Source organism: Rhizopus delemar, genomic scaffold, assembly GCF_000149305.1.
Source record: "Rhizopus delemar RA 99-880 supercont3.1 genomic scaffold, whole genome shotgun sequence".
NCBI classification, from domain to species: domain Eukaryota; kingdom Fungi; phylum Mucoromycota; class Mucoromycetes; order Mucorales; family Rhizopodaceae; genus Rhizopus; species Rhizopus delemar.
Window position 1 is genome coordinate 2299726 of NW_027137827.1, and position 21677 is coordinate 2321402.

The 21677-nt window shown below is 34.1% G+C and overlaps 7 protein-coding genes across 7 annotated transcripts; 4 read left to right on the forward strand and 3 right to left on the reverse strand.

Annotated features, from left to right (window-relative positions):
- Positions 1 to 1299: 1299 nt before the first annotated feature.
- RO3G_00905 (uncharacterized protein) lies at positions 1300 to 1944 on the reverse strand (the record flags this gene model as incomplete). The annotated part of the gene is made up of 1 exon (XM_067655496.1): positions 1300 to 1944. The coding sequence occupies one exon, from the start codon at positions 1942 to 1944 to the stop codon at positions 1300 to 1302; it is 645 nt and encodes a 214-aa protein (XP_067511597.1).
- A 2049-nt stretch (positions 1945 to 3993) lies between these two features.
- Positions 3994 to 5475, reverse strand: RO3G_00906 (uncharacterized protein; the record flags this gene model as incomplete). Its single annotated transcript, XM_067655497.1, has 6 exons — positions 3994 to 4177; positions 4224 to 4284; positions 4331 to 4658; positions 4856 to 5125; positions 5184 to 5383; positions 5436 to 5475. The coding sequence occupies 6 exons, from the start codon at positions 5473 to 5475 to the stop codon at positions 3994 to 3996; spliced, it is 1083 nt and encodes a 360-aa protein (XP_067511598.1).
- A 1803-nt stretch (positions 5476 to 7278) lies between these two features.
- On the forward strand, positions 7279 to 8025 carry RO3G_00907 (uncharacterized protein; the record flags this gene model as incomplete). The annotated part of the gene is made up of 4 exons (XM_067655498.1): positions 7279 to 7289; positions 7407 to 7500; positions 7560 to 7853; positions 7915 to 8025. 4 exons carry the CDS (start codon positions 7279 to 7281, stop codon positions 8023 to 8025), a joined length of 510 nt encoding a protein of 169 aa, XP_067511599.1.
- A 924-nt stretch (positions 8026 to 8949) lies between these two features.
- On the forward strand, positions 8950 to 9933 carry RO3G_00908 (uncharacterized protein; the record flags this gene model as incomplete). Its single annotated transcript, XM_067655499.1, has 3 exons — positions 8950 to 9395; positions 9451 to 9591; positions 9660 to 9933. 3 exons carry the CDS (start codon positions 8950 to 8952, stop codon positions 9931 to 9933), a joined length of 861 nt encoding a protein of 286 aa, XP_067511600.1.
- Positions 9934 to 10942: 1009 nt separating this feature from the next.
- On the reverse strand, positions 10943 to 11418 carry RO3G_00909 (uncharacterized protein; the record flags this gene model as incomplete). The annotated part of the gene is made up of 2 exons (XM_067655500.1): positions 10943 to 11042; positions 11201 to 11418. The coding sequence occupies 2 exons, from the start codon at positions 11416 to 11418 to the stop codon at positions 10943 to 10945; spliced, it is 318 nt and encodes a 105-aa protein (XP_067511601.1).
- Positions 11419 to 14963: 3545 nt separating this feature from the next.
- On the forward strand, positions 14964 to 16105 carry RO3G_00910 (uncharacterized protein; the record flags this gene model as incomplete). The annotated part of the gene is made up of 5 exons (XM_067655501.1): positions 14964 to 14989; positions 15047 to 15176; positions 15230 to 15656; positions 15707 to 15918; positions 15971 to 16105. The coding sequence occupies 5 exons, from the start codon at positions 14964 to 14966 to the stop codon at positions 16103 to 16105; spliced, it is 930 nt and encodes a 309-aa protein (XP_067511602.1).
- A 3784-nt stretch (positions 16106 to 19889) lies between these two features.
- Positions 19890 to 21500, forward strand: RO3G_00911 (uncharacterized protein; the record flags this gene model as incomplete). The annotated part of the gene is made up of 1 exon (XM_067655502.1): positions 19890 to 21500. One exon carries the CDS (start codon positions 19890 to 19892, stop codon positions 21498 to 21500), a length of 1611 nt encoding a protein of 536 aa, XP_067511603.1.
- Positions 21501 to 21677: the final 177 nt, after the last annotated feature.

Below are 21677 nucleotides of genomic sequence, written 5' to 3' on the forward strand. Positions count from 1 at the left end.
ATAGGTTCAGGGAATGAGAAACAGATTGTGAATGTCCAATGATAGCACAATCATTGCTTACATCTGCATGACTAACAAGAAAACTTGTAGACTAGAGCAAGTTCATGACTAGATTGATAATGAAGTAAGAATCAAACAAATGAATGACTTTACAGTATACTCAATCAGTACTTTTTATATATACATAAAGTCTAAATTATTATTAGTTAATTATCCTCCTTTTTATATATAAACATGCCACTGAAAAATAAGTTGGTCAAAGCATTTCTGCTAAAATTTAAAATGGTGACACCATTACCCCTGAAAAAAAATACTGATTGAATGTAAGTGATTACGTATATAATTTACCAAGCTGCAGGGCAAATTGTTCTCAACTCGAGTTACTGTTGCATGAGATTTAGTTGAATTGAACAAAAGGCTAGTTCGTAAGGCTAAACAGAAAGACAAAATACTATCAAAAGAAATCCAAAGAACCTTATGCTGTATCATGATTTGATTAGCAAGTAATCATCTAAACACAGTAGAATCAATAAAATCAATCAACTGTCACTGAATCAGTTCATATAACTATAGTCTACACACCTACAGAAGACAAAGATGCACAAGTTTTTAAAGAGTAATGATTACTTGAACCAAGTTTATAAAATGACTATTTGTATGTAACTATTATTGCTTATAACTCAAATAGCCGTCATTTTTTTTTACATGTCGTTCTTTCTATGCTTATACTGCTCATAAAAATCCCTTTACAAAAGTAAAGACAGCCAGCCAAATACTAATCATCCTAATATGATCAAGTGTTCAAATTCCAAAGCTTGATGACTCAACCCTGTATAAGTCGTCATCTTTTTATGCAAATAAAGCTTGTCAAAAAGAAAAGGCAGAAAGAAAGCAAGTAGACAGCTTTTTATATCACCTGTCATGGGCCCTTGCAAAGAGACATGTACAACATGATAGAACCACCATCCATTTTTGTATTTTAGTCCAAGACCTTTTTCCTGAGAGAGAGAGAGAGTAAAGTTAGTTGGATGCTTTGCATTCAAAAAACAACAGATTACCTGCTGTCATTGAGTTGAATTCTTGTGACACATTATGGGGAATCGTTGATCGTTTTACTGTGAAGATGAAAGACTTTTTCTTCTGGTGTATGTGTAACCATTATGAAAAAAGGAGAGGAAAAGGTCAAAAGTAGTTTTAAATGAGTTATTTGTTATGTCAATTAAAATAAGGGCAAATTTGAATTAAAAAAAAGGAAAGTTTTTAAATAGAATAAATATTTTATTCTAAACCATAAAATAATTAATGAGCATAATGTTTATAATAACGTGCAGCAATAGTAGGTACATCTTGATACTCTCTTCGATATTCCCAAGTTATATCATATCTTGCCATTTTCAGACATGCTTGTTCTAAAACAACAAGCCAATCCTCTTCCTTTCCAGACACACGAAACCAGTCACTATTCGATAACAAGGGCATTTTGAAATTTTTCAAGACACTTGTCATCTCAAGTATCAACACTCTTCCAAACTTGTCATGAGAAAACATCTGTTGACGGACCTCGGTCGGTGTGCTCAAACTTTCTTGAGCGATCAAGATCAAGCCAAACAAGGCGACGTGCGAGGGTCCGTGCAAAGAGACATCTTGGGTGAATCGAGAGAGCAAGCGATGAAGTGAGACAGCGATCTCAGTCGCTCTACTGAACTGTTCACTTATCCTGCAATGATCCAGTGAATGAGCAATCTTCTTGGCCTTTTGAGACAAGGAGATGAGCTCTGATAGCCAGATGTCTTGATGATGATGATTCTTTTTGCCAAATCGATAATAACTTTGGATGTGTTCAGCCAGAGGAGGATAATTAGAAATAGCAGAAGTCAAGATTTGACAAAGAGTTGCATTTGAAAGTTGATTTAGCCAATCGAGACCATCATATCTCTCTCTCATCAGTGACTTTTCATCTTGTTCGTCAGGGTGATTTACAATACAAGTAGAAGCTGACAAGAAACTACAACTGGGCGATTCTGTTTCTTTCTTTGTTTCTGCTGATGTTCCAAAGCCAATAAACGATAAAATATAAGATAAAATATTGATATTTGTCATGAAATAATATTTTTATGTATTTTGTAAGCTTTTAACTTTTTTTTTTCTTTTTTCTTTTTCTCTCTTTTTTTTTTTTATAAAAAATAATGTGAATAAAATATATTTTTTTTGGTGTATTTTCTTATTTAATTATTGTTATAGTTGATTTTTTAAATTTGTTAACATGAAATAACCTAATTGAATCCGTAGAAAAGCAAATAGACATAATGTTACTGTTTCTAACGGTTTTTTTTTCGATCTTTTGTTGGGATTGATTTGGGTACTTTTTCGCTTTTTGTTTTAATGTGTTAATAGAATTTAATGAAAGAAGACAATAAAAAGTTTGTCTGTGGGAAAAAGAAAAAGAAAAAAAAAAAAAAAAAAAGAAGAGATAAAGAAGAAAAAGAGAAATTGACCAAGTGGCGTGCTTTATATCAAAAAATGAACCTCTGATCGTTTTCCTCCTTATTTTGATACCAAAAAGTTCATTTATTTTTCCGAGATGTCCCGAAGGATTGTTCACAGCTGACTGTTTGTGCAGCATGATGGACAGGCATTTACTTTTTTAGCTATTCAAATCTGAGTTTCAGCTTTTTTGTGTACCTGAATTTTATTTTTATTTTTTATTTTTTCTATTTCCTCCTAAAGGAGAATCGAGAAAATCGAGTGAAAACAAGGTTTATCGATTTTGAATGAACAAAGCAAAAGAATAAAATAAAATAAAATAAAGAAAAATTAAAAAAGAGTGTAAAGAAGGCATGCAGAGATATGTATTTGAATGTCATCTTTGCTAAATAAAAGTCAATTAATTTTAATGCAATTTTTTGTTAAATGAGTTTGTTGTCTGCAAAAGGATATTATTTTAGCTTATTTTTACGCATAATTATTCTAAATCGTTTATTTGTAGTACAAAAAGATATCCTTAAAAAATATATGTTCTTCATTCGCTTTTCTTTAAATTTACAAAAGAAATGATAAGGTTGAATTCAACTAATTTAAAGGAGACATAAGAAAGAAAGAGTGAATGCTTGAAAAAAAAAAAAAAAAAAAAAAAAAGAAGGGGAAGAAGACATAGAATCTTTCCTCCCTTTTTTTTGTTATCTTTTTTATAATCTCACATGCAAATCTGTTTTTGTCTGACTAAAAGTCTAGATGATTGAAAGTTTCTCACAAAGCAACAGATAAATGTCTCATTTAAATAATGACTTGTGAATACAAACAAGAAAAGGTTGCTTCAGTTTGGTTAAAAATAAAACTCAAACAAGACATTGCACCAATGAAACAGGTTTGTAAACCTAAAATGTGTTTTATTTTACAGTTGAATAACGATTTAAAACAATAAAGAGCTTTGGTATATTTTGAAATTCAGTAAGGAATCTCCAAGTATGTTTTGTTGATATGAAAAAGATAAACTTGCACTGTTTACCTGATATCAAATACATAAACATAAATGTGGTAAAGTAATCTGTTGTCTACTTTGATTTGCTGTATTCCATCCTATTCCATTCTCAGTTATCAAATCATTAAAGAAAGAGAAAAGCATCGCATAAAGACCTTGGATAAAAACAAAATTTGAGCAGGACATAAGACAGTCATCTTTATTAGTAAATGATACGTCGAGAAAAACATGAGAATATAAAAAAAAGGGGACTATTTTTATATCTTTGTCGATATAGCATGTATATTTTATGAAAAAGATACAATGTGGTAGTTGGCCATAAATTATTCAGTCATTTAGACTATTGTCTCCAGACAGAAGCCATCATTTAACCAACAAAATTAATTCAGAGTAGATAAACAATAAATCGAAACCCATTTGATCTCAAATTGTATACTGAAGACTTGAAACAGTAAATAATTTAATGTTTGTATACGTGATAACTATTTATTACACAAATAAAACTTGCTTTAATCTTATTGCTGTTGAAGTTGTTGTTGTAGTTCTGTATTCTTTTGTTGCTCTATCTTCAGCTGGTCTTCTAGTTTTGCATAACTTTCTTTTAATCTGTCTAATTCTTCTTCATGTGTGTAACTAACACTTAAAATAACTGCTTCAATCACTTTTACTATACGCCAAAGACGGAATACGATCAAGAGTCTAAAGATATTTTAGTTTTCTCAACTCTCTATCTTCTCTCATTTACCCAGCAACTTCTCTCTCTTTTCCCTTCAAGATAAACTCGAGTATAAAAGTGGTTATAACCACTAATAGAATATGAATATAAACAATAATGCCCGATGAGTTATTTACCCGCCGCATCAAATACATGAAGCTTCCAGTGAGGCCAACCGGGCAAATAATACTTTGGACCAAAAGCAACCAAAGACAAGATGATTTCCAAAAGAAATACAACACAAATAACCACACTAACCACATCGGCTACTTCAAAAGCTATAAATAACCAGCGACGTGAGCTACTCAAAAGTAGTGGTGCTTGACATTCATGAAAAAACGTATAAAATATTTGAATAAAAACACAGAGTGCGTCCACCAGTGTGAGGCATAACACAACCACATGAAATATTTGATTTTCTAAATGCTCACCAAGCCTTTCTCTCCAAGGTGCCTTTTCTTCCTGCTGTTCTTGTTGTTGAGAGTGGGTAGGTAATGTGCCGTAAGAGGTCATTGGTTTAAGGGAAAAAAAAAAAAAAAAGTGAAAAAAAATTACCGCCCTTTATTTAATTGTTACACGCGATTTTTTTTTTTTTTTTTTTTTTTTTTTTTTTTTTACATTTTGGTATCTTCAGTTAAAGTGTCATAAAACGTTCTTTTTACAGTTGATTTATAATCTTCAAATTGCCCTTGTAAGTTATTCAAGTCTTCTTTTGCTTTAAAAAGTAAAGATAACAATTTCTTTTCCAATTCTGTTGTTGGTTCAACCTTATTTAAATCAAATGCTTCTTCTTCTTCTTCTTCTTCTTCACTGTCCTCAAATGCGAATAATAAAGGATCGTTTTCCAAAACTGGTTGTAAATACTTGTCATCTTTGAAGAAGGAATCATTTTTATCAAATGTTGTACAAGAGTAACTAGCATCTTCCTGAACCTATATTTCCTTATGCGGTCAACAATGGATGGGTATTTTAGTAAAAGGTAAAGCTTACTTTATACCGAACATAGTTAATCAAACGAATGCACTGATAAAAGTCAAGTTGAAGTGTTTTTCTTGTGTTTTGAAAATCGAATGTATGAGCTGATTTCATATGTTGAAGGACTTCTTTTGCTGAAGGTGATATATCTTTACAATACAGACATTGAACTTGCTGTTCTTCTTCTTCTTCACTCCAGTCATCCCAAGTATGTTCTAAGATAATGTAAGTCTTGGTCTTTTTTTCTCAAAGAATTATAAAATAAACCTTGTGGATCATAGTCTTCTTCATAATGTAAATCGTTCATAATGTATTTGCGTGAAAGAAATGTGTCAAAACAGAAAAAAAGGTAGACGAGTCACAAAACATTGTGAGCCACACAAAACGTCTCTACTGGATTTTTCAGCAAATTTAGCAGAGCATCTTGAAAATTATGGCGGTCATTTTTATTTTTTATTGGCAGAAAAAGTTTACTAAAATCTGTCAGCCTCATACCAATGGTAGTATCGTATTTGAGGGTAGCTCATACATAATAAAGCACCAATCAATAAGAAACATTATCCTATAAAGATTATCATACCAACATAGTCTAATTGAAAATACATAAATCTAAAAGTATAAATCTCAAATATCATAATCATATAGAATGATATGAAGTTCAATCACAATTATAAAAATTGAAATGTCTATAAATATTGTTGTGCTTGGTTATAAAACATTTAATTAAAGCCGTGGGTTACATTATGGTATAATATACACTCACATTTATAATTACTACCAACATAATTAAGAGAAAGCAATACGGATTAATAATGTGATGTATAGGAGACTAGCTACCTCATATATATTCCTAGAACAGTATATCTCAAAAGGCGGCTTTAAATGACTATATGTTTTCTTTTTTTTTATAAAAATTGGCAGGGAAGAGTTCTTGATAAAGAGGGGAGGGACGCGATGCTATGGATTGGGAAGAAGAAGTAAGCCCCTATCATCAACAAATGCTAACCCGTCTTAGACTCTACCGCAAAAAGCAAAGTTTAGAGCAAAAGTCAACCGGTGAAGGCCGAGATGACGAAATGGAAGAAACTGCACTTAAAACCAAGCAGCAAATTAATTCATATAATCAGATTGTTTTCGTCTTACAATAGGGCTGATAAGTAATGCCAGCTTTCGAGTATTTATCGTTTCAAATAGTCGACACTAATAATTGCCGTTCTAGTTTAATGTAGAGCAAACAAACTAGGAAAAAACTAATTATGTTTTTACAATACAGCTATCTATCTACTACACCAGTGCAGTGTTTTGTGTTTGAAAATAGAATGTTTGACTTTAATATATAATTTTTTAAACCTAGTAGAAATTCTTGGTAGGCGGTAGAGACTTTTGATCATTGATGGAGATGTTTGACCATCACAAAAACAATAGAAAAAAAAAAGCTTATAGTATTTCTATCAAAACTAAATTTATTAATTATAAACCTATATTTATCCACTGCATAACTAATTCTCGTGAATGATCGATCCAAACTTGACATTCTTCAAGTGCAACTTTCTTGCCTGTCTCTTCAATCCTGTCAGCAAGCATTTCGCTCTTCAAAAGAGGCGTTTTACGTTAATTTTTGACCAACATTTTTCGATGGGGCTTAAAAAAAGGCGATTATAGTGGTAGAAACAAACCAGAATACCTAATGTCACGAATTGCTGCCACAATTTTCTCCATTTTGTGTACTGAGGGATTTTTTATCTCGAAACTTTAAAATAACCTTGTAAATATTCAATAAAAGAGATTGAACCAGGCTGTTATTATCGTACTTGATGAAAACTGAACAAGAGACTGGGTGCACAAATACCATAAGAAGCCAAGTGATTAAGCGCATATTTGGTCAGCCATAAATCATTCAATGTAGAAATATCCATTTTGGAAGTATAACAAAAAGTAAGAATTTGGGCCCTTATTTTCTTTAGAATGCAGAAACAATAATTAAAATATAGAAATTAAACTTGATCATCTTGAGATTTATATTGATATGGGCAATAGATAAAAATAAAAAAGAAAAACACGATTTCTCCAGATTAGCGGTACATAAGAATGCGACAAGTGAATTTTAAAAATGCGCCAGGTGTAATTTTTTTTTTTTTTTTATCATGTATTATTTTGCACATACAAATGCAAGAGCTTGGATCGTGATTGATGCTTTATGTGTTTACGATGAGAAATGTCCTGACTCCATTTTTTCAGTGTCCTTGAGATATTAAAAGCAGATTTAATTCAGTTTAAAGAAGCTCAGAATTCACTAAAAAAACATATCAATCCTATGCTAGAGAGTATCACGGTAAGGTATATTTCTGCAACGTCTTGAGTTTATTCATTGACTTTTGCTTTTACCTTTAGAAACTTGGAAATTTAAATTGTCTTAAGCAAATCGCTTGTGAAGATACAGAATCAAATCAAAAAGTGAATGTTCAAGAAAATACAAAGAAACAGGAACCCCGCGAAGAAACAACTGTAAATCAAAATGTACCAGCTGGTGAGAATACAAATAAACACGTAACTCAAAATTTTGGCGCCCTACTCAATTCTTCTGGTTCTTCTGCTTCAAATGTCACTAATTGGGTCAAAATCAAGAAGTCTTCTGGCAATTCTGTGAATGGAAATGGACCAGTAACCGCAATATGCGAGCCAAACGTAAGGAATCTCAAATTGTACTTTTAGCATAATTATTTACTTTTGATTTATTTTTTTTTAGAACAGAAAGCGTTTGTATGAAATCACAAACTCTATTGAGAATGTACTAAGGGAGAAGGTACTCTTTTTGAGGGAGATGATAACCACAGCAAAGACAAGAAATACTAACTAGAATAGCTACTGTAAGTTCTATTAATCCACTTCAACTACAACGAGAACCAAGGCCGACTGAAAAAACCTACTTCGTTCAATTGGTACCAGAATATAGAACCCAGAGATAGTTTGTTAAGGTAAGTGTTCGCTTGTAAATACAAAAATAATCTCTTGGAGAGGAGAAGTATTTCTGTAAGGAGGTGTAAAGAATAAAAATAAAGCTTTTTTAAAAAATAAAAGTAAAATTCGAATAAAATTGAATCAAAAATGAATCCAAAGAAAAACGATAATGTTTATTTGCTTTACAATTGACAGTTATTTATACCTTTACAGATATCGATAATACATTAAGTGACTATAAAAATATGGAAATATTAAATAAAAACAGGCTATTCAAGGGATAAGCTTTCGATTATTGACAGAAATGGTAGTGATAACAAAATAACGTATGAGGTGTTGCTTGATAAGAGATAGAGGTAGAGGAACAGCAGGATCAGAGACAAAATACCCAAATTAAGAAAAATTATTCTAGCCAACTGGATTACTTTATGACGTAGCCAGCGAAACGCATTTCGGAACCGCTACGGACACCCTTCTTGTAAAATAATTTTCTTTTTTATTTTTCCTTTTCCCTCTTTTATAGTTTCCTTTCTCGTTACCTCCTTCACCATCATACAATGTTTTTCCTTCACTAAAGAGTACATCATCCAGTCGTATGGTCAGCGATTTCTCTTGTTTACTTCTTTGCTGCGAACTCAAGTCGAGTTTACTCCATCAACGGCCAGTATCTTATCACTATACCCCTCGCCAATCAACCGGTTTGTTAGTCCCCATTCAATCGTTATTGTAGCATTCTAGGACTCATTCTCTCTCTTTTTTCTTCTTTTCTTTTTACATATAGAGTGATATTGTTTTAACTGAAGGGCAGAAGAAGTATCGAATCATGCCACCAGATCACAAGTCTGACCACTTACATCGTCCAAAACTACGTAAAGCTCAACTGGATATACTGAAAGACCTAGTAAATTTTGGAACATCATTTATATCAGATAATCCTACTACAATGAACCAATACAAAAATTATGAGCGGGATCAGTACGAAAATAAATCACTTCGCGGTCACGGGTTGCTTGACCACATCACAAACCTTCTGGAAAATGATAATACGGAATCTTTTGTACAAAGATTATGGACAGTTGAGATTGAAGGACTGAGTAATAAAGCAGTTGCTTTATTGGATATTATCCGATACATTTTAACCTCATTCCACCTTGTGTTTAGCGATGCGGCTCTTTTAACGCAAAATCATGAACGAACGCCATTTATTGAAAACATTGTACCATCGTTGTTATCGTTGTCAAAGATTACAGGCTTTGCCGAGTTTAAGTGGTAAAATAAAAAAAAAGGAAACTAAAACCCACCACTTAAATATATTTCCTTCTAGGTGTGAAACTGAATTCACCTCGAACAAGTATTTGGAACTAAGTGAACACGACTATAGACGTAGTAATGCAAAGTACGCTGATGCCCTTGGTTGTTTGAGAACGTCTAATAGTATGGAAATTATTATTGTTGAAGCGTCAAGGTAATAATGTCTGATATAGATATGGTTTTCCCCTCAAATTGATTCCTTTTATTTCTTTTCTTGAATAGTGGAAAATTGAAAGAAAACACTGTGCATTCCATTGAAGATTCTTTAAAGTTGTTAGAGTGTTGTGTCTTTTCTTTGAAGAAAGAGGCTATTCTGAACAAGAATTCGTCCATTGCTACTTTCAAGAAACTAAAGGTTTTTGGAATCCAGGTGATCAAGAACCAAGTCGTCCTTTCTGAGCTTTACATGAACAATAAAAAAAGCTGGAACTTTATAGAGAAGAGAACGGCTACACTTCCCTCACCCTGGAAAGACTGCATATTACTCATTCAGTGAACAATTCCTGCTAAATACGATTAAAGAGTATTTTTATTTTAAATTTAAGATAACCCAATTGAGCACATTCTCACTTCTGGGATTGAATTGCCCGGGTCAGATAAAAGAGAGCTAAAAACCTTTTTGATAGTCAAAAAGGAAAAAGGAAAGGGAAGGGAAGAGGTAGAAAAGAGCTCTAGATCTTGTCTAGAAGAGAGTTGTGATAGCTGTAAGGGGGAGCGAGCTCAAAAGACTCCAAAGCGATTGTGTGGCGGTACTATCATCGCCAGGTTTTACCCCACCATACCCAAGATGTTGATTGGATCAATGTTGATATGATCGCATCTGCTCGTATTTCAGGTGTTACTTCATCCATCTTGTTTGGCCATCTCAAAATGACTTTCTTCGTGTTGTCCGCCAAGATCGGTGATAGCAACGGCTCATAGTATCTGGTTTGAATATCAACTTTACCAACTTTGTTCTTTTCCACTATCGTGTCCAAGGGTAATTTCGTAAGCTTATTATACCCACAGAATAAAAAAAGATATGTAAGCCCTTATTCAAACCCTGTTCATCCGACTACACTTACATATCACCAATTCCTTCAATAATATGCCCTTTTAAAGAATCCATATCAGCAGCAGGCGTTAATAATTGAAGTTTCGCTTGTTTGGGCGTCACAGTGTTTCGATCAATACAAGTTGAAATGTCCATCACATTCATGTACTCTTTTTTTTTTTGTAAACTCGGGGTATGTATCTGGAATTTTATTTCGCAATAATTGTTATTGATTAATTGACAGTTTATCAAGCAACTCTTCGGTGAAAAAAGACATCATTGTATTGTTGTGTTGGTTTCTTGCTAAAGTTGGTTTCTTGCTAAAAATAGGACATCGCCCAATGCTAATAATTCTTGGATGTTGCTTTCAAGCATAATAGGTTTAGCTATTTTGTCAGAGTGAATTTGATAACGTCGGAAAATAGCTGTAACATCGAAATCATCGACCAAATAATGACCAAGATCGTTTTCATTATTGATAACTAAAGTTGGTTCTGATGATGTCGGTGTTGGTATTTCTGATGGTGTTGGTATAGCTGGTTCCGATGTTGGAGGCGTTGGTCGTTCTGATGCTAATATAGTACTTGCCAAAAGCTGTTCAGAGTTTTTTACTAAAAGATTGTTCGCGGCAGTAGAGCATTTTGGATTAGCTTCCACCAAAGCATTTTGGCTTCTTTGCTCTGTCTAGAATTGTTTGTAAAGAAGTCTCTCTTTCCAATTAGTAAAATACTGTTGAAGACGAAGCTTGTTCTCTGATGGAATATGATTATTAAGGATGGCCTTATAACGGGCATGGCATTTAGCTTGATCAGTATAGCCGAATTCTTTTGCAAAAGACGTGACATCCAGGTTCTCCTTGTTTCTCAAGCACCAAGAAGTATCCACTGCCAACACGCGCGGATGCTTATTACTTGATCTAATTGTTGGGGTTTTTCGTTTGCTGTCCATTTTGAACCATAAGATTGAGCTATTGAACAATAAGATTGACAGTTGCTAATTTGAATGTTATGTTTAGTTTCGCTATACGGTGAAATGATAACAGAAACCAATTAATAGAAGACTGTAAAAGACTATTAATATACAATAACAACAAAATCAACAATAAGACTAGTTCTTGACTTCAATTGCTTGAACGTGCAAAATAATATGTTCGGCATCCAAAATTAATTTTAGCGGGAAGAAAGCCTTTTTTTTATTACATTACAACAATAGATACTTTGAAATAACATATTAATACAAGGTAACTAGGGAAAATGTACAATTATGAAGATTATGGTGATTTTGATAAATAGAGTAAATAATGTATCAATTGAATACTTGTTTTCATGTTGATTCCTTTGGTGTTCTTTTCTGTTTAGTGTGCTGGCACATTGGGTGAACAATGCGTCCAGAGATCGTCTTGTTGTTGTATCCTGTGAGGGGAGAAAATAATAGGTAAAAAAAATAATGTCGGCCAATTGTGGCTTCCATTCATTCAATTCTCGATGCGGTGAAGCTGTAAAAAAAAAAAAAAAAAAAAAAAAAAAGTAAATTCTTTAGGATCATCCTATTGTATTTGATAATTGTGTAACGGTATCCCTGAAACGATGTCATTTTTTGTTATTAATATGCAATCCTATTTTTTTTTTCTCACGAGAATTATAAACAAAAGCATTTGGAACGGTCCTTATGGAGTGAGATCTTATTATTCAGAGTATAGAAAGAAAAAGCTTAAATGTCTCAAAGTGGTTGTATCATTTGACGAAACTAAAGCAGCCTATCTTCATGTTCCTGTTTTGTTTGTAAGAATCAGCTTTTTACTCCAATGAAAATCAATATCCTTTTCTTTTTATATATCCGCGAAATAGGTTGTCCTGGTAAGACAAAAAAAGTACATAAGAGAAGAAAGGCTAGTGAAAATGAACATTTTGTATCTGAAGAAGGGGAATTCTCTTCAACTTTGTTTGGTTGTTTCTCAAGATCTGCCTGAAAACATTGCTTCCTTAAAGCCTGTTGATTTTACTTGGTTATATTATTTTTAGTTATATCATCCAAGGGCTATTGTATCATAAAGTGAGGGATACTAGAAAAAGATTTACCTGTTTTATTTCACAACATTAAACTTGGCTGCTTGCCAGTACACAAACTCGTTCTGAAACTTAAAACTTTTTTTTTTTTTTTTTTTTTTTTTTTTTTTTTTTCCCTTGGGGGGTTTAGCATAAGGAAATGAAATGATGTAAATTGATTAAGGTTGATTGATAAGAAGATTGTTGTAAAACGGTAACTGATTGTAGTTGGCATTGATAAATATAAGTCTTAATACAAGCTCATAATTAAAATAAAATACAACTTTATTTAAATGAGATCATACAATCAATTCCGTTTGAAAATATTCTTTTAGAATATGTTTTGTATTAGTGAGAGTTCTTTCATAAGAAGTATCAACTAAATGAACAATATCTTTTCCTGTTGTCAGTAATTTACCTGAAGATTAGAAGAATGCTGACAGCAAAAGATATCAAGCTATTCAATAAGATATAAATATCTGCCTTCAATTAGGATAATTTTTACTTTAAAGTTTGGCATTTTTTTTAATAAAATTAATTGAGTAGAAATAGAAAAATAAATACGCGGTAAGTAGCCAATGTCTTTCAAGTTCGTTTCATGCTTTTCATTAACACCTAAGAACAGGACACCATGTTTGACAGGCTACAACAAATTATACCAAATTTGAAAACAGAGACGGCCGTATTCTGTGGTGACAGCTTATTATGTGTCTGAAAAGGAAATAGAGATCAATAGTAAATTTTGTAGTACTCAGAATGACACAGAAAGTTTGTAATAAATTATTGTTCAAACAGGAAATCGAATAAGGTAACCTTTTGTTCTCTAATTTTAACTCTACCTTTGTGATCTCAAGGAGAAGAGAATTATAGTCAAGGAGTGAAAAGATTGAGTAGGAATGATGAAAGATAAAAGGTATTTTCAAATCCCAGTCCAACAATTCATGGATCAACCACATAAAGCCGCTTCCACAAACGATGTTTTGTTTCAATAGAGAATGAATCGAAAGGCTCTGAAAGCGAAAAGGAAACCATGTTCCGATAGAGTCGTTGAAGAATCTCTTTCAATGGTCATAGGTGTGCTGAAAGAATTTGTGAAAAAAAAAAAAAAAAGGGGGCGTCGTACTCCAAAATGAGTGTATGTTTTTTCAATTCTCAACAACGATCCCTATTTTGGCCCAAATCCTTCACTGTTGATCACAGAGTTATTCAAAAGGGAGGATCATGCGTTTATATCTCAAAAAAGAGAGTAGGAAAAGGGATATGGTATTCGACGTTTCGAGTGCTGATTTGCTCAAAGTCCTGATTTGAATCTCACAGAGCATATTCGATGGGCACTTGAGACAAGAGTAAAGGGACATGAGGGTCTCTATTACCTCTATGGAAGGTTTAAATTTGGTATTTGGAGTAGAACAGGAAAGGGATGGCGTTGAATTTGCTAAACATCTGATGGAGGATGTGACAGACGGATGCCACGCGATGATCGACGTCAAATAGAAACATAACAGGTATCAATCCCTATTCTTTTTTTTTTTATTTATGAAAATATTCACCTTAAACTTTACACCTTTAAATCATTGAGCGTCTTTCTTTTATTTTCGTCTAATGGTTACATGTTGAATGAAAACATATTTTCGGCCAACAAATTGTATTCAACAACGCCTCAGCATTTTGAATGTGGCCGTATAGATGGAAAGAAGAATTGGACATACAGGCTTTCTCCAAGAAAGAGCGTACTTTGTGTATTCAATGACTGTCTCTTTCGAATGATGATCATGCTTGTGAGTGGAGCGCTTGCGCTAAATGGAAATAATCACGGTACTGACAAGTGGTTCGGTGGACACAGAAATGGAGAGACTGGATTGAATCCTCCTTACACTCTAGACATTGTCAATTATAAAAATGCAGTTTATTGGATCCGTCATCAGCTTGCGAGTGACAAAAAAGTATTTATCGGACGATACGAGATTTGATGTCTAGGATGTGCCTATTTAAGAAAGTATAAACTATGACTGCTTCAATAAGATCGTTTGTTACTGCTTATTCGTGTATGTCCGTTTGAAAAATAAATTCTCCAGATTGGTCCTATTTCCGAGTAACAAAAACACGGTTACATTCGTGAAAAAAAAAAAAAAAAGAAGCTAGAAAATTCTGTAAGCCTTTTTTTTGTACTTTGACATGTTCCTGCTCAAAACCCACTCACTCTTTCTTATCAGTTGAAGCCCCAAGTGCTCTTTAGAGCTTCAGTCTTTGTTATCACTTTTTATTCATTTTCCAGGTTTTTCCCAGTTTCAATTGTGTAATTCTGATCTTTTTTTTTTTCGAGCGGAAAGTTTTCTAAATTTTCCCCGAAAAAATCCCCTAAAATGAAAGTAAACTGACGCATAAATACCCCTCTCTCTTTCCCTTTTTTTTTATTTTTCCTTATTGGTTATCTCACATTTCTTAAAAATGGTTTATCAAAAGAACTTTAAATTGTGAGAAATAAAAGGTCGAAGGATAAAAGAGACGAGAGACTTAACATGGTTTATTAGGAACAATGGTAATATTATTCCTGCTGTAGGCTTAGGTACTTGGCAATCAAGTGAAGAAAATGACAGTGTCTACAGAGCTGTCAAAACAGCCTTGGCTAATGGCTATCGTCATATTGATACCGCTATGGCCGTAAGTACAGTCTGATATAAAAAATAAGGATGGCATGATTAAAGACGCTGTAGTATGGAAATGAAGCCGAAGTAGGTCGAGGTATTCGCGATGGTCTCAAAGAAAGTGGATTGAGTCGTAAAGATATCTTTGTCACTACCAAATTAGCACCTGTCCATGGTCGTCCTTCTCTTGTTGCTAAAGCCTTTGAAGATTCCCTGGCCAAACTTGATATTGAGTACATTGATCTTTACATGATGCACTGGCCTGTGGCTCTTAACCCCGAGCCTGGCGTCATGATCCCTCTCAGAGCAGATGGTAGCCGTGATCTTGATGAACAAGTCAATGGTCGATTTGAAGACACTTGGGCTGCTATGGAAAAGCTTTTGGATACTGGCAAAGTAAAGAACCTTGGTGTTGCTAACTTTGCTATTCCTAATCTTGAACGTCTCTTGAAAACCGCCAAGATCATTCCTGCTGTCAACCAAGTTGAATTACACCGTAAGAAGGAAATAAGAGGTTGTGAAAAGATGGACTAAAATTTTATTTAGCTTATTTACCTCAAAACAAGTTGATTGATTACTGTCAATCGAAAGGCATTCATGTCACTGCTTACTCTCCTTTGGGTTCAACCCAATCTACCTTATTACAAGATGCCACATTAAACAAGATCGCTGAAGCTCACAAGATATCTGTTGCCCAAGTCTTGCTTTCCTGGGGCGTTACTCGCAGCAGCGTACTGCCAAAGAGTATCAATCCTGACGTAAGTAACCTTAGACGTTGATGAAACGAATGATTGAGATTTCTATTTGTAGCGTATCAAATCCAACATTGACCTTGTCGAACTAAATGATAAGGAGATTCAAGAAATCAATGATATCTCCAAGAGCAACACAAAACGATTTGTTAGACCTGCATGGGGTGTTCCAGTATTTGATGAAGACTTTTAGTTATGTACATAAACAATGCTTAAATATATAAAATACCAAGTCTCCTTTGGGAGATTGTTCAAGTCAACTTGAAGAGTACCAAAATAGATTAGATGAAATCATGGGAATCGTATTCTTTTTGAGTGTAAATGATCTCAATCATCCGATATGCCTAAACTGCAAAGTAAGCATGGTATCCCACATCACTCTCTTTGGGAATTTTTTTTTTGCTGTGTCATAACGACCCTTTACACATTTGAGGCCATGATAAAGGCATAGAGAGGCCAAAGATCCTGGTGTGTACTCGAATGGTTGCATTCTACCGCACTTTTCTAGCACACTCGATCTTCTTTTATATTCAGATGATCTAAGCCAATCCTATTTGCATTTAATCGATCCCAATCTACAGTTGAAAATAGACAATGGATGAAAATAAGGGGGGAAATGAGTGCCTTACTGTCATCCAATGAAAATGGCTACTTGTATGATTCTTACGAAAGGTATAGAAATCATAAAATGAAATATCTTTACAGGGTCAGTAACCAAACAGTAAAGGAAGTCATCATGAACAGTCATGCTAATGAAAAGCTTGATAAGCGATATGCATTGGCTTTTCTATGGTAATTGATTTGTGGGGAGAAATATGTGAGATTGAAAAGAGGGCTTGAGGAGTGAATCAAACAATACGATCCAAATCAGCCGTTTACCAAGCAATAGCATATGTGGATAAAGGTTTATTTGAATAAAGGATATACTGCAACCATGATCCTGGAAGATGTACTTTAGATCTAGAAATGAACCATTCAAGGTTAAATGATTAAATAACACTGGTGCATATCACAACTTACTGCAAGGTAAAATAACAATTGTTAAAGACACAATAATCAATAATTGACTTAATCATGACCTGGTTACATTACTGTAAGCAATACAAGTGTTTAGAATGAAATACAAGCATCTACATTCATTTGAGTACGAATTGATAAAGGTGCCATTTTCTTTTTTTATGAATTTTCAAGAAAAAACCCATTCTTTTTAGTTGTCAACCCATTTGGGAATATATTTTCATCATCTCAGGTTATTTTTTATGACTGCTAAACAATGCGTTGCTCTTTGCTTTGTTTAATGATAGCAAATCCACGTCTGTCATTAAAAGTAAACTACTTTGGGAACCGTTGTTTCATCTTTATTATTCTGTCCAATCAGTTCAATATCGCTCTTTTAATCGTTTGTAGGCTACTGTAGCATCTTGGGCTATTGAATGATCAAAATGGCCCTTTAATAATAATAATAATAATAAAAAACACAACTGTTTTAATTAAGCCAACTATTCAATCTAGATAAATAACACACTAAAGTAAGCAATCAGGCCTGCTAAAAGGTATAATATGCAAATATACTCATCATCCTTTACTGAATTATGCTGCATTACTTTGCACGGCTCGCTTCATCTATTCAGACGACTGGGTGTAATTCAGTATGATTTAATGTTATTACTCAGATAGAGTGAAGCTTGCGATGTAAAGGTTAAATTGAACAGCTTATTCTCATAAGTATGTCTCAATCCATGTTTACAGCTTTTTGTTTTGTATACAGCACATTCAATGTCCGCAGTGTCAATAGGTGGGGTGGAAGAGGAAAAGTATGATTTTTTTTTTTATTTTTTTTTTATTTTCTCTTTTCTACATGTCTTACTTGATACCCAAAGACCTTCCACCACCTTCATATGAATCACTTTATCAATCCATACCTTCATGCTCTATTCAAAATGATCATCCATCATTTATAAAAAGATGTTTACGAAAATATGGACCATTTTTACAAAAATTAATAGCAGCCGTATTAGTCGCAGCGACAATTTCGTCTACGGTCATGCTTCTTTTATGGCAACTACAAAGTATTGTCACCTCACCACCTCCAGATAAAGATGATCCTTGGTTTGGTTCTTACCAAGAATATTAAATATAACATTGTAAATACATAAAAAAAACTTTTTTCATAAATACACAAAATAATAAAAACAAAGCTTGTTTACTCTCGGAATATTTAAAGAAGACAGTGAAGGCGCTTTTGATTTTATTGTAAAATGAACAATAAAAGTTTATTTCGATCGATAGACTTTGAGTACGTCAAATCAGTGTACTACTTCATGCTGATGGGACAGATGAAATGGGAAAGTGATTTCATTGGTTAAGGGTAGGATAAATCAGAGGCCGTTCATTTGTCCAGTGCGATTGATTCACTTTCTTTAGTCTTACAACCATTATTCACCTCTTTTCTTTTCAATTTAATCAACTTCAGCATTCTTTTTCTGTCAATCAAAACATGGAAAGACAAATTCAAAAAAGAGAGGACAATCACTGCTCTTTGAAATACCACAACTATGTTGAAGAGGCCTACTTTTTCTTAAATTGAAAGGAACGAGAGAGATTGAATCGAGTAAAGACAAAAGAAAGATTTAATTCCTAGTCACTCTTTGTTTTTTATACTTTTTTGAGCATCTTTTTCATTCGCTTTCTCACACACACACACATATTCTATGAGTTTAATAATTATGATTGTGTTGAATGATGCATCACACTTTGTCAATGTTTGTTGAAGCTTGTTTTTATGATTGAATTATAAATTTGCTTCTTGATTTATCCTCACTTCCCACATTCGATTATTCAATACTAAATTATAATAATTGAAAAAAAGAACAATTAAAAAAAATAAAAAAAAGAATGGTCATTTTATTTCCTTTTTACGGTTCGGACTAATTTTTTTTTTCAAATAAGGAAAGCTTATGTAAAAAATAGAAAACAAACAAAAAATTTATCTTTAAAATCAAGCCACGACATTTTATTTTTCCGATAAATCGGCAAGTGTTCCGATATTCTACGAAATGAATGATAAAAAGATATGAATGATATTAGAACAATGAAAATGATAACATTTTTTTTTCTTTTTTATTTTAAAGAAAGAGAAAGAGAGATGAAGAGTAACTGAGATTATAAACACCCTTTGTCTTTTATCAATCAAAAATAAAAGAGAAAAGAGAGCGGAAAATAACAAGAGGGTTTTAAGCGGAATACAAAAGATCCAGAAGAAGGGGACAAGGTGTAAAAGATACGATTGATTCCATTCTCCTAAAAAACGTGCCATTTTTTTATTTTTGGTTTTTTTTTATATTTCTGCATTACAAATTAAACACAGTCAAATAAACAAATCTAATCAATCAATGCGTTGCTTCTTGACACGATTTTCAAATCAATTCAAAATCCCCAAAAAATTAGGAATCAGATTGATCTCTTGTTCTATTTGGAATACATGTGGACCTATTTTGTACAAGATTCATTTTTGTATTTCATTCTAATAGAAATCAAAAGCGGAAGAAGAAGAGAGAAAGGAAGGGGGAGATAAAAAGATAAAAAAAATTTTTTTTTTTCTCGTCTTCTTTTTAGAAATAAACAAGAAGCCATAAAAATAGATGCTTATCTTAACATGGATGATTCACTGTGAATGATAGGCAACCTAAAAAGGTCAAAGCGGACCTGGTTGCACAAGTCGAGAAGAAGAGTCTTTTTTTTATGAAATTAAATATCAGGGCCTAAACATCATTTTGAAAGATAATTTCGGAATTATGGAATTTAAAATGATAATAGAAATAGGCGGTGTTTTAAATGTGATAACAATCAACATGCTGATCAGCTACGACACAATCCGATGCATTGATTTATAATTTAGGCATTTATAAAAAAAATTTTTTTTTTTTTATTTTTTTTTTTTTTTTTTTTTTTTTTACTTTTCTATTTTCTGTCATTTCATGCCACATTTAAAAACAACACATAAAGAAGACGCAACGATCTCACTAGAGCTTGATCCTTCATTCACTGGTATCATGCGTGGCATAGCTCACGATGAATCAGAAGGGTGCACTGTCAGTGGCAATTGTGTTGTGATGGTTCATAAGCCAATCAAGATTAGAAGATTTATTGTTTGGTTAGAAGGTCGATGTAAGGTGACTCTGAAGGGTACGGGTTATAGTGTTTCAAACACGGAAGGTACGGAGAGTAGAACACTTTATTCAAAAGATATCCACTTCTTTGGTGACGATGGTCTGACACACACCCTACTTCCTGGTCAATATGCTTATCCATTCCGTTTTGATTTACCTGCCAATTTACCTGCCAGTTTCCGTGGTAAACGAGGTTATGTTCGTTATCGATTACAAGCTGCCATCTATCGACCCATGTTTGCAAGTGACATTCAGGTCTCTCGAGATGTTTCCATCAAGCGTTGTCTGATGAACGACGGCACACATCTGGGTGATTTACGAGAGACCTATGAAGGAACTCAACATACAAACAAATTGCGCTATTCTGCTACTGCGCCCAGCATCACCTATCGTGAAGGGGGTCTGATTCGACTGAACATCGAGATGCAGTTGACCCGTCCCGAGACTCAGTCGGTTCGAACAGTGACTTGTGCTCTGCGTGAACGTATTCAGTATCGAACCACGGACAGTAACGCAAACACCATCCTCAGCAAGACAGACAACCTCTTCCCACTTGGCTATAGTACCTTTTATCCCAGTCAAGAGCCAGGTTACAATCCTCGAGAAAAGGCCGATTACAATGCCCTCTTCCGTCTCTGTCCTCGGGTGAACGCTGACCTGAACAGTCGTCTGATGAAGCTCACCCATGCTTTGGTGGTCAATATCATGATCGAAGACACAGTACGTGATGAAGATGAAGAATCAGCCTATGAAACAGAAGCGACGGATACCGAGTGGTGTTCTGAAGATGAAAGACAGATTGACACCAAGCACAGCAGTCCTTCTTCTACCCCTCCTAACTCTGCTCCTCCCTCAGCACCTGGTTCGCCTATCCTCAGCCGATCCTCTTCTGCTTCTTCCATCACCTCCATCTTTTCACTCGGTCGCTCTCATGGCAGTGGTTATGCCAGTGGTGGTGAGGAATTGGCCTCTATTCCTGCCATCAAAAACCATCGCCGTCGTCCAAAGAAGCAAAAGGAGCCATCCCACGGCCCTTATCTGACACTCTGTACACTCGAGGTTCCTTTGGTCGTCACGTCCCGTGAACACACCTGGGATGAGAAGCACAATCCACCCTCGTATGATGATGCACAGCAACCCCCGAGTTATTACACCGCTCTGGATGACCTTCCTCGTGCGCCTACGTATCAAACAGGGGAGGTCAGTGGAAGAAGCAGCACGAGTAATGATGATCACAGTGATGAATGTCAGCCGGAACCCACTGTTCAGCCAGAGTCTTCCACTCAATCCAACCCGAGTACCAGTCGACCTTCTCTTATCTCAAGATCTTCTTTTCATGAAGCGACGAATGCTGCGACACATGCTGCTGCCAAAATGTTTTCTGCCGTTTCATCCAAAGTACCTCGCTCGAATCTATAAATAATACGCTCCATAGACTTTTTGCATCTTTTTTGTAAATATCACACTCATATACATATTCATCTCATTTATTTAATAAAATACACTTCATTATCTCTATCTCATAACTGGTTTCTCTTTTGATCTTTACCGAAAACTATTTATTTACAAACACTAATCTTTCACTTCTCTTGTCTT